The following is a 12663-nucleotide window of genomic DNA, read 5'->3' as shown; positions in this document are numbered from 1 at the left end:
TGCACTCCCGACACCATCACTGCCTTTTGTGTGCACCACACGTTCTCACATTTAGTGCTATGTGTCCGAATCCTGCATTTCATTATTATCTCTGCCTCAAACTGTCAGTGATCTTTTACAGAAATGTAACTTCTTTCATGTTCATAGACAGGTTCACCATGCTCAGCCCTCTTCATCATCCGTGAGACCCACATGTCCATTTGGTGTCACTCTTCCTCCACCTGAAGAAATTCCAGAACCTTCCTTGCAGTGGAGATCTGCAAACAGACTCTCTCAGCCTTTGTCTGGAGTAATCTCTTTCACATTCTCTTTTCACTGGATGTAGAATTCTAGGCTGGCGGTGTTCTATCCTCAGCCCTTTCAAGATGTGCCTGTTACTGTTAATGGCTATAGACAGGTAGCCTGTGTGAAGTCACCACATGTGTGTATGATAGTAGGAGTGAAATGCTCTGTTGCTGACAAGGACTTGGTCTTTTTGAAGGAGTGAGATACTGGGCAAGCCCTTGTGGCCAAGAGCCTGGCTCTCCAATAATAGCCAGGCTGTGTGGGGACATGCACTCATGGCCAGCCCTCCCAGCATCACAGCACAAGCATGGGCTTTTAGGCCTCTCAGTGGACCCCTCTGATGCAAAATGTCTCATTTTCCGTGCCTTTGGGGAATGAGTGACCTTGAAACAACAGTCTTCCAGATGAACTTGCTGGACAGCTACCAAGCTAGTTAAATGCTTCACTGGATGGCCCACAGGGAGCATGTGATTGAGGGAGGGCGGATCAGCATGTGTGGGTGCTTGGGCTGCCCTGGTGGAGTTCCCTCTGGGGAGGTGCACCCTTCCTAGTTCTTCTCCCTCCTTACCCTAAATCCAGCCTGGCGTCGTAGCCATCATCATGGCCTCTGTTCCCCAAACCCCTGAAGCACAAAGGCTTTGTTGTGTATGGATGGCACACATGTATGCTGATCCATACATGGGGATCTGGGCTGAGAGACCTGGGAGCAGAACAGCCAAGCCCATGTGCCCTCTACCACTGTGGTGTCCCAAATCTCTGCTCCTGCTTTGCCCCTGCCATTCCCTCTGCCAGAAACACCCTGGTTTTAATCATTGGGTATCAGCACAGAGCTCATAATAATGACAAGCAGGGCTGCTTTGCCTCAGCCTGGCCTGAGCGGCTGTGTTCTGATGTCTTTTCTTTCTCTTCCACCTGCGGTATATCACTCTTGCATTAAGCATGGCTGACAGACAGGACTCTCTCCCTGCCTTTGAGGAAGTTCCTCTGTGTTCCTGCGATATTGCTTAAAGCCCCCGAGTCTTCAGTAAAGGTCTGCTGTGGTCCTGATTTGCTGATCTGGCACACACTGATCTGCTTTCTGTCTCTTTAGTTTTCTCTTATCTGGAAATGTATATAAATGGACTTACTTGACGCATGGTGTCATATGTTGGTGCATGTCACCAGCGGCTTCAAGGTTTGTCCATGTTGTGTCCATCAGGAGTTTGTGGGAGGTATTCTCTTGTTTCTCTGTCTACCGACTGGTAGACATTGAGGTTGTTGCTACTTTTCAAATACTAAGAGTAATTCTGCTGTGGACATTTATGTGTAAGTTCTAGTGCACTTTTCATTTCTCTTGGCTAATTCCTAGGAGTGGAATTGCTGGGTCATGTGGTAATTCTGTGTTTAACCTTTTAAGAATCTGCCAGATTGTTTTCCATAGCAGCACATGGTGTCAGTTTCCACCAACCATGGATGAGGGTTCTGGGGTGTTGTTTATCTTTCTCGTTTTAGCTGTTCTGATAGGTGCACAGCCTGCACTTGCTTGATGGGTAATAGTGCTGAGTGTCGCTCACCTGCTTAGTGGCTGGTTGTTCGTGTCTTCTTTTCATCTCTTTAACCTAATTTCAAGCAAAGGCCACTTATACATTGTGTCTCCAAGGGCCCTGTCAGGATTAGACTCCCACAGGTGCTGTGCTTCTCATTCTCTGACCAGCAGCCCAGGCAGGGGTCAGGTCAGGTCATGGTCATGGGTTGGGTCAGCTGGTCTTGAGTACTTTGGAAGGAGCCTGGCTTCTGTCTCAACAGCACCATAGCCTCTGTGGCTGCAGAGGCTGCTGGTTCCCAGTCCCAGAACAGGACAAGGGACTGGAGGATGTCCCTTTCTGCCAGCCTAGCAGTGTGAGAGGATGTATTTGGAAGTGTAGTGTAGTTTGTGGGGTGTCAGATCCCATAGAGTAAGTACTAGTATATAGAATGACCCCTCGGGTCTGCTTCAGACAGCAGAGTCCTTTGAGAGTCTTGGCAAAAGAGGGGGTTCCTGGTAAACAAATGATGCATGTGTGGCTCTCATGTCCAGGCTGACTGAGCTGTCTCCCTCACATGCCCATAACCATCAGCTCAGAGGTTGATGGACCATGGGTCTCCAAGAGGTCAGCCACCTATTAAGTCCCAGCCTGCCTGTTGGTCAGTTCTCCCCACGAGGTTGGAGCCACTCCACTCCACCTTCCCAAGGCCTGCCGTGGGCCTGACATTCTGGGTAGGGGGCTGACAGGCAGCCACTCGGGGTGGGGGTGGGGGTGTTAAGTGAGGTAGGGTGGAGGCCAGAGTGGTGGGCTCAGTTGGAGGTGGGAGAGCGCAGCCCCCTGCTGCCATGTGGAGGAGGTTGGGTGGGCAAGGGACAGGCTGGCACAGAAGTGGATTTGGGCCCTGTAGATTTGGAGGATGAGGGAGGGGGTCATGGTGACAAGCCAGAACCACACTGTGGGGTGATGTCTGCTACACAGAAGGTGGGTGCTCTGGACCCAAGCTTAGAAGAGAAGGTACAACCCTCTATCTGGATCTACATTCTTTTTAAATTCTGCCAGAAGGCTGATCTCTGAATAGCTGAAGCTTTTAAAGTACTATTTTGAGTATTTTACTGTATATATTTTTATGACATTTGGAAATTCTGCCACCCCAAGCGCAGTGACAAACTGCTCTGAAACTGTGACATTGAAGCTGCGCAGGCATTGGGCTTCATCCTGCCAGTGGTGCGGGGGCCAGAGTCACCTTGTCAGCCTATCTCCTGGCCAGTAGTACTCACCCACCCTGATTTCCATTTGGAGATGGTATCTGTGAGGCAGGGTGGCCTGGGCTGATGATGGTTTTAGGAGACCAGTGAGAGGCTGCCCACTGCCTGTGTCTCTTGCCACTCATGTACCCTCAGCCCCAGTGCCAACTCCTATTGATCCTTCAAAACCCAGCTTTGGTGACCTTTCCTGTAGTTTTCATACACATGTGTTTTCTCTTACCCTTCCTAAATACATGGTCTTCATCCTGCTCTTTAGATAACTGGAAGCAAGGCCCTGGATTTATTTAGCTTTTCCTCTTTTTGCTTTTTTGCAGGATTCTGTTTCTCTGAGGCCATCAATTCGATTTCAAGGAAGCCAAGGGGTGAGTCATTTTTGTGTTACTGATATTTGGAATTGTGGGACTGGTGCGGTCTGGGGCCTGTCATGACTCATTGGGCGCAGTGTTTGGTCCCATCCAACTCCATTCCAGGCCAGTCCCCATGCCAGGCTGAGCTCCACCTCTAGATGCGCCCAGGCTGGTCCTGGGGCCCCTGTAGCAGATTTGTATCTGGCTCCGAGGCCCCCAACCTCTATTCTGACCTGATTCTGAGCTAATTCAGTGCTAGGGCCCCAGAGCCCAAGCATGTCCTCTCTTGGGTAGGGCACCTGTCTCCCTCTGTGAACCCAGGACCATGGGTGTTTGTCTGCTTTTTGGTACTGGGTTGGGGGGGTTATAGAAACTCAGCACCCTCATTTTATTCTGAAATGTACTTTATTCTAAATGACCATATTAACAGAAAAATCAAGGAATGAAAGAATGGGCAAGTTTATAATCTTTTCGCTCCTGTCTTAGAACCGCCCCTCCAGTATCTCCCACCCACCAGACACCCACTGGAACACTAGTTTTTCTCTCTAGTCTTTATTGCAAGTCTTCCGTTTTTATGAAGAGTTCCCAATGTGTCTTAAGTCACTTTCCTCCTGAGGGCCAGCTGTGGGTTTGGCCAGCCAGGATGTTCCAGAGAGGGAGCCTGTAGGAAATGCGCATGTCTGCATGTATAGACACTGGGATACCAAGATACGCTTGTGGGGCAGGCAGGAGCCAGTGCCACAATCCACAGGGGGGTTTCTTTCTCCTTAGAGAGACTGAGTTTTCCTCTTAAGACGTTCAGCTGGATTGGGAGAGGCCCACCCAGACCATTGAGGGTCCTCTGCTTTAAAGTTGGTCATTGATGTCACAGTGTCTACAGAACACCTCCACACACACCCAGATTAGCGGTATGGTGTCACCAGAGCTGCGGCCTGGCCAGGAAACACACAAACTGACTCTCACATCAACACCATCCAAGGTTGGCAAGACACCCCAACAGGCCCAGATAACCCCCACCCACCTGTGCCTCCTCAGGAACATCTGTGCTTCCATTGGCCCCATTAGAGTCTTGTGTGACCCTTTTGCCACTTTTATTTTCCTTGGGACATTACTTCTGGAGTGTTGGCGGGGCTGGCTTGGGCTTGCTGCCAGACTGTCCCCATGGTGCCTTCTGGTGGTCATGGCCAGCCTATACCCTCAGCAGCTAGGGAAGATGAGGCCAGTGCACCAAAAGGGCCACTGTGGTCAGTGTTCACTTTTTAGCAAGACCCCACATGGCCACCCACAGGTGTTTCATGAGGTTCTTCTGGGCCGTGCCTGCCTTATGTCTCCCGAATTCCTGTGGAAAGCCTGAGAACACATTCATTCCAGATGTGGGGTCCCACCACCCTAGTTTTAGAATCATGCTTTGTCTGCTTTTTCTTCCTTCTGAGCTTTCTTTTGCCTAACAGAGTTTCTAGAAGATTTTGACATGGAGGAGTTGTGCTACAGCTCCAGGCAGGCCAGGTCATGCTTCTTCACCAGCAGGCTTTTCCCTGTGTAAGCCCATGTGAGGGCTGGATGGGCTCTGTGGTGGGCCGGGGTGGATGAGGGATGTTGTTCTTCCCCAGCTTGCTACATAGGTTCTGGTGCTTCGTCTGCCTCCGTGATGTTTATACTTCCTCCTCTTCCTCCTCCTCCTGGACATTGATAGGACATGTCCCCTTCCTCCCTGTCAGGTGTGAATGGCCTGGTCTGGTGCCAGGCTGCATGTGCACAGTCACTCAGACCAGCAGGGAGGAGACAGGGCACCTCAGCTCTCCCCTCCCACTTCTCCTGGTCTCTCTGTTGCATGTGCACAACTGGGGCTGTGCTCCAGAGAAGCAAAGAGGGGTTTTTCTCTGTGCACAACACCTGGAAGGTTAGAGATGGAACAGGAGGGGACGTGTAGGTGAAGAAGCAGGAGGGCAGCGGAGGACATGCTCATTAGGGGACTGGCTAATTTGATGTTCAGGGACCCAATCCTCAGAGACCCAAGAAGCTGACAGACCAACGACTGAGACCCTTTATGTAGGCCCCTTAGCTCCAGGACCTTAGCCAGTTTTCCCTCTGTCTCTCAGCCTCCTCACCTACCACCAGATGGGGACCTTGTCCACTGAGAGGGTGGTGTGCAAGTTAACATGACTTTAGGAGATCCAGTGTACTCCCTCAAGCCCAGGATGAGCTCACTTAGCTCCCGGTGCTCTTTCCCCTCAGATGTGAATGTGGTGCAGTTGGCAAAGGGTCACAGTATCAGCGCACCTCCTGGGTGGATGTTGGGCTCATCGTGGCCACCTCCCAGCCTAGGTTGGGAGTACCACTAGATCCAGGCTGTCGAAGTGTGCAGCTGGGCCCCTTGTTGGCTGGTTCCTTAGGATATTTCCCCGGGGGTTGGCAGGGCTTGCTACCACACTGGCCCCGTGGCGCCCTCTGGTGGCCACAGTCACCCTGTGCACTCTACCACATTCATCACATTTCCTGGAGAACTAGGCACCACCGAATTTGTCCATCCTCCAGGGTTGTGTCTGCTGGAGCAAAACACTTCACCTGTCCATTTGCTGGGTACGTTTGTGTCTGTGTTTTCTCTGCTCTCAGGAGCACAGCTGACTGGCCCTCTGTTCTCAGGGGGTCACTTCTGAGTTGTTAACCCCTGATTGCTGGTGTAGCATACCCACATGGCCAGCCCCACTCCAGAATGCTTTATGTTTTTTTTTAAGATTTTCTTTATTGCCCTGACTGATGTGGCTTAGTGGATTGAGCATCAGCCTGTAAACCAAAGGGTTGCCAGTTTGATTCCCAGTCAGGGCACATGCCTGGGTTGCAGGCCAGGTTTCCAGTTAGAGGTACATAAGAGGCAACAACACATTGATGTTTCTCTCCTTTCTCCCTCCCTTCCCCCTCTCTAAAAATAAATAAAATCTTTATTTTTAAAAAAAGGTATTCTTTATTTTTAGAGAGAGGGAAGGGAGAAAGGGAGGGAGAGAAAGAAAAATCCATTTGTGGTTGCCTCTTGTGTGCCCCCAACTGGGGACCTGGCCCACAGCCCAAGCATGTGCCCCAACCAGGAATCAAACTGGTGACCCTTTGATTTGCAGACCAGCGCTCAATCCGGTGAGCGACACCAGCCAGGGCCAGAATTCATTAAGTTGAAAAAAGAAGGCGAGGTAGGGTTTCGTCCAGGGCTGTTTAGGGCCTTGGCATTTCCCTGGGCTGTGGTGAGAGCATGAGCTGCAGTTTCTAGAACAAGGTCTGACAGGGCTGGTCACAGGTCTTTGGCCAATGTCTCTGTGTCTAGGAACCATGTCTGTTAGGATGTGCTCAAGATTGAGCCACAAGGTGCTTCTCGTTGTATCATTGGTAACAGGGACTATTTGGAAATATCTAAAAATTGTCTATAGAATGGGGCTTTTGGAGTCTGCAGACAAAGTTGAGCAGCCAAGACCCCAGGAGTCTGGGTAGGGGAAGTAAGGGTGGAGCATTGCTCTTCTGAGCCTCATGAAGAAGGATGAGAAGAAGGTGCTTAAAAAGGGCCTTGTGTATAGGGTTGGGGAAGTAAGGCCTCCTGCCAGACTTGCAAAAAAGGCTACTTTTCTCCTAGAAGGCACCTTCAGCCGCAGTAGTAACTCTCTTTCCCCAGAATGATTCCCTGGGAATGGAAATGATGGCGCAAACTGATGGTTTCAAAAACCCCTCTGGCCAGAGAGAGGATTGGCCAGTGTTGTTTGGCTCCCATGTCCACCTATTTATTCTTTTTGCCTGAACAGAACATCCAATGCTGTCTCCACCGTGTTGCTCCCACCCCCTACCTGGGACTTGATTCATCTCCAGAGCTCCTACCTGCACTGCACACGATGAGCTGGGGCTGGAGGTGGGGGCAGAGGTTGCTGACTTGGGCAGATTTCAAAGGGAGGAGGCAGTGAAAGCCTTTTGGTCAGGACTCCACTGACTGCAGCAATGGGACCAGTGCCTCCTTTAGGCCTCAGGCCTCTGAGGTCTTCAGGGCATCTGGGATGGGATGAGTGTGTTTATTGCTTCAGTTTGTCACATAGACACTTGCCCTCACCTCCATAACCTCGTATCAGTGCTGCCATCAGATGTATCTAAATCTGCTATACTTAGGCCACATGGTAGCTCCAAGGATCTGTCCAGAGGGCACACTGGTGTTGAATTTCAGGCCATGTCCTGGAACACGTGCCACAGTCTCCTCAGACAGAGACAGCTTCACATTCCTGGGCTGTCAGTGCCCAGCTGGCTAGTTTCCAGAGACTGGTAATTATTAACCAGCAACAACCCATTAACCAAAGGATTCCAGAGCAGTGGTGCCACAGGGCTGGGGAGGGGCTCCCAGAATATCTCCCCCCTCGCCCCAGCTGTCCTGAGGACATAGGTCACAAGTGCCCTCTGTGGTCACTAGCAGGACCAGGCTCTCCTGAACATTGGCTTCAAGCCCTGTGTCACCCACTGCCCTGCATGGACTAGCCTCTGGCTCTGTGTTGGGCCCTCCTCTGCCCTGGAATGAATTTTGGTAGTGGGTATATGTGCCTGGTTGGTAAAGGCCCACACAGGGTGAAAGGGTCACAGTGAAGAGTCCTCCACCGCTGCTCAGGGGGAAGCACAGTGGCTGCTCCCCGCACAGGCTTGGGTAGGGCATCTGCAGCATGGTGAGTGGGCCTCTGTGCACATGGCATGGTCCCACCTTTAGCTCTCTGCCAGGATTCAGGGGCTGTCCCGAAGCTGGCACAGGTGGGCTTCCTACATCCATGTCCTCAGGCAGGCGTCCCCTGCGTCGTGATCCATTGTGGGCTGTGCTTATCATGTCTGTGGCTACACAATAGCAGAATTCTATTTTGCAGCTGGAGCTAGTGTGCATCCTCCTCACCTGCCTGCCCGGGTGGGACTGTATGAGCCGGCCAGTGGAGTACATAGGGCCATGAGAACCTTGGGGCTCAGGTCGCATCTCCCTCTCTTCCTCTCAGGGACTGACAGCCACTGCACCCACTGCCCCCTGAGCTGAGACAGAAAGATTCTGCCTGATGAGGCCAGGTCCCTCCAGACCAGGACTGGGTTAGGGAGGGGATCAGAACGGGCAAGGAGGAGCTACCTATATCGGGCTCAGGTTCCTCAGAAACTCCTTTTCATTTTCCTGACTGGTGCATGGGCTTTCTGCCATGTTCTGGGCAGCTGTATGCAAAATGTGCGCCCGGCTGTGGTTGCGTCTCCCTTGTGACCTTCAGAAACCTTGTTCACAGCCACAGGGCAGTTGACAGACACTCAAGTGGAATCTGTTCCCATGGAGGAGGTAGAAAGGAAGTCACTAAGCAGGAGCAAGGGTCAGAGTATCTTGGCTTCCCAGCATGCCCTGCTGGCTTCTGACACCCGTCTTGTCTCATTTCACCTTTAAGGATACCCTGTTTGGTTGGTGGGGAAACTGAGCCATGGCCCAGATCTGGGTGGGGTCCCTGCCTCCGGGTGCATGTTGAGTGCTCTGTACTCCCTTGGGTCTTGTCACTGCCAAGAAAGTAGAGGTATATTTTAAAGGAAAGTGCTAGCATCTTCTTGCCGTAAGGCTCACACTGTGGACAGGCAAGGTCCAGCAGCTGGCCTATGCTACAGTCCCCTCCATGCTATGGACTCTTGGTGGACTCTGTGTGACGCTGCGTGTCCCCCCCCCCACCCCCCATCCAATCTTTGTACAGCACATCTCCATTCCCCAACCTGACTGCGCCTCAGAGGCTCGGATCTTCTCCTTCTACCTCTCCAACATTGGCCGTGACAGCCCCCAGGGCAGCTTCGACTGCATCCAGCAGTACGTCTCCAGGTGAGGCCCAGAGGAACAGCCCTGCCTCCCTAGCTCTTCCCCGGGCCCCTCCCCCCAGCTCTGACTACTGAGCAGGTGTTTGTCCACCACTTCTGGCCCAGTGCCCCCTTCTCTCAGATTAGCCCTCTGACTCCTTTCGGTGTGTCCAGGGTGTAGGTCCCAGCATTGTGCCTCTGACCCAGGAGCCTTGGTCCCCTTTTTTCTTCTGGGTCAAGATGTATCCTGTGGAAACCATATGGCTCCATCAGTGCTGAGCCCTGTTTCCTGGTGGGAGGTGGGATGGGGTAGGGGCTTGGGCCCTGTGACCATATCTCCCTGTCTCCCAGGTATTCATCTTGGCTCCTGGTCCCTTGTCTTACAGCCATGGGGATGTACATCTGGACTGCTTGGGTAGCATCCAGGACAAAATCACAGTGTGTGCCACTGATGACTCCTACCAGAAGGCACGGCAGAGCATGGCACAAGCCGAAGAGGAGACGCGGAGCCGGGGTGCCATTGTCATCAAGCCTGGAGGCCGCTACCTAGGTGAGAAAGGAGACCTGGGGCTCCACTTGTGGGGTGATAATACCTTCCAGGCAGCTGTTGGGGGAACAGGAGATATTTACGGCCCATCCAGGCGAGGAGCAGGAGTGATGGGTGACAGAGGTGCGGCCTGGCCCCTGAGCAAGATCAGCCAGGTACATGTCAGATCAGAAAGAAGGTTCTGCTGAAAGAAGGTGGGAGCTTTGCCATCTGCTGCCTCAATCCCAAGGTGGACTCAGGACCTAAGAACTGGAGGAATTTGAATCCGCAGCCTCTCTCCCAGGCTGCATCCTCAGGGACTTTTACCCTTCAGGGACGCAGACGTGCTCCATGAAGACAAGGTTGCCATATTTTCACTGGCTGCTACCCCGTCTCACCTGCCCAGCTGACTCCTCACCAAGGCTGAGGTGACCAGCATGCTGCAAACTGCCAGATGCACCCCACAGTGGCCTGCTACTGTGTTGGGGCTAGCGAGGGATCTGAAAGGGAAGGCCTTGATCCCTTCTTGCCCAGAAGGCTCCAGCAGCTCAGCATCTGCTTGGAAATATTTTTGGTGAAATTGAAACACCGACATTAAAAATTGGGAAAAAAGTACAGTTTATGCAGAAAGCTCATCATCGTGCTGCAGCCTTCTCACCTCCTGGACCTAGACAGAGTTGAGGAGTTATAAGAATTTACTGCCAGGGAAAGAGAAGCATTAGGCCAGTGAGGCATGAACCAGCTTACAGCAAACGAGGACCTTGATGGGTTTGGGGGATTTTTCTTTTATAAGAAATGGCAGGAACACGTCACATCCCCTCCAAAGAAAGCCTGGTTTCCTTTGCTTGGCACTGGGGTTGGCTCTGGACGAAGTTCCTGTTGGTCAGTGCTGCATAGGGGTCAGAGCCAAAAATGCTTCACCCACTTTCTCTCGCCTCAAAATGCAAACGTAGATGTTCATACAAATCTTAGTAAATTTCTGGGTCCTTGGCCAAAAACTTGGTCAAGATTTATCTCATTGGATCACTTTGTATACAGTGAGGGTTTTTACAATAGTTTATATTCTGATGGAAACACTCACCTGGCCTCTTAGGATGCTGACAGGCATCCTGGGCTCTCCCCACCCCATGTCAGCCTGTCAGCTGGTCTCTAGGGACAGAGTCGGGTTCTGAGGATCCAAAAACCACTTCTTTCTGTGTTAACCTGACAAATCAGATTTGAGGGATAAGAGCAAAAAGAAGTAATCACAGAGTTTTTTGGTACTGACCTCACTCGGCCACCCACATTCCCTTTGTGTCGGGTGCTGTCCAGTACGGAGTTAACAACCTCCTCCCTCGAGAGCTGTGCTCACTGGCTCGATGGAGGGGACTGCCATGCTGGACCCTATAATCTATACCAAGAGGATGGGGAGTGGTCCACTGCTTCCAGGGTCCAGGCACAGCCACATCTACCTGAGGAGCAAGCACTTGGAGCCATAGCTGGGGAGCTGCTAACATCCCAGGTTCTCCAGAGCAGCTACTCAAACGACCCTGACACTTTTATTTCCTTCTTTTTTATAAAAAGGAAGGGAGGACCTGACCTGCCATGGGGCCCTTGGCAGGTCAGCCTCCCCCCCCAACATTTAACATCAAAAGAGCTCATAGACCAGCCCCGTCTCCCTGTGGTGGTCGGTGTTTTTGGTTTCCAGGATTTAGGTTGCCCATGATGAAGTCATTTATGGCCCTAAACCTGCTTGTACTTCCTGCGGAGCTCACTTCTGAGCCTGAATGTGGCCAGTGAGCTGTATGTGGTCAGCAGGTGGTGCTCTCAGCCACTCTGGATCCCCCACCAAGCAGGCTAGGTGGGACATGCTGGCTTGGCAGGGGTGTGGTGCTGTTGGCCATCACTTTCCACACTCAGGAACTTGGCATCAGCCCCAGGCACTGGGACACCGTGGTCACCCCCTCCCCTCCAATTCTTAATTTAACACCCTGGTTCTCGTTGTAGGCAAGAAGGTTCAGTTTAGGAAACCAGCCCCAGGGGCGACAGATGCTGTGCCCTCCCGGAAGCGGGCAACCCCCATCAATCTGGCAAGTGCCATCAAGAAGAGTGGTGTTAGCGGGGGTGGTGGGGTGTCTCAGAGGCCTTTCCGTGACCGGGTGCTGCATCTTCTGGCACTGAGACCCTACCGGAAGGCCGAACTGCTGCTGCGGCTACAGAAGGATGGCCTGGCGCAGGCAGACAAGGACACGCTGGACACCCTCCTCCAGCAGGTGCATGCTTACCCAGGGCTGGCTGGGGTGGGGTGGGGTCCAGCCAGCCTATGAGTGCCCTCTGCAGATGGTCTGGATACACAGTGGACTGGGAGTGTGGCATTTACTATCTGGGAGCTTAGGAGTCAGCTCAGAGAGAGCCCAGCGCTGTGCTCCTTGACATCTGCTAACTCACAGGCAGCAGGCATTGCACAGGAGATCCAAGACTTCAGTTGCATGAGCATTTTAGAATTGAGTGAAACCGGGGAATGCATACTTGTTAATGAGAACTAGGGCTCAGCAGTTAGGTGGGCCTCCCTGCCACTCACCAACTGTGACTCCAGACAGGAGGCTTCACTTCTGAACCCTCTAGATCCCATACGTGTCTGGGGCATGATTGCAGCACCTCTTGTGGGAACTGGGGCTTACCTGGTGGGATCCTACTATGGAAAACCAGCCTGGGCTTTGGAGTAAGAGCGGTGAGTCCAGCCAGCACCCTGAGGCCCTGCTCTGGCTCCCAGGGCTGTGGGAGGTAGCTGGAGGACCCTGGGAAGTGAGTGGCTTGCTCTGGCTTTACTACATCAGCCAAGCCATGCAGATGATGCTTCATCGTGTTGCTGTGGGGACAGTCCTGCTGGCAACCCGAGGAGGAGGAGGTTCAGTTAGGCCTCTCTGGGTTTCCCTCTACCAGCT

General features: G+C 52.4%; 1 protein-coding gene across 1 annotated transcript in view; it reads left to right on the top strand.

The window, feature by feature from the left end:
- Positions 1-12663, top strand: part of ELL (elongation factor for RNA polymerase II) — a 64059-nt gene that overhangs the window by 35171 nt on the left and 16225 nt on the right. The window contains exons 2-5 of the mRNA XM_090290002.1: positions 3370-3417; positions 9117-9238; positions 9600-9763; positions 11726-11991. Coding sequence (XP_090146128.1) covers positions 3370-3417; positions 9117-9238; positions 9600-9763; positions 11726-11991 — 600 coding nt within the window. The remainder of the gene's footprint in view (positions 1-3369; positions 3418-9116; positions 9239-9599; positions 9764-11725; positions 11992-12663) is intronic.

This window comes from Furipterus horrens, unplaced genomic scaffold (assembly GCF_987537825.1).
Source record: "Furipterus horrens unplaced genomic scaffold, mFurHor1.1.pri manual_scaffold_10, whole genome shotgun sequence".
Taxonomy (NCBI): Eukaryota; Metazoa; Chordata; class Mammalia; order Chiroptera; family Furipteridae; genus Furipterus; species Furipterus horrens.
Note: the sequence above shows the minus strand (reverse complement) of the source record. Positions and strands in the feature narration are given on the sequence as shown.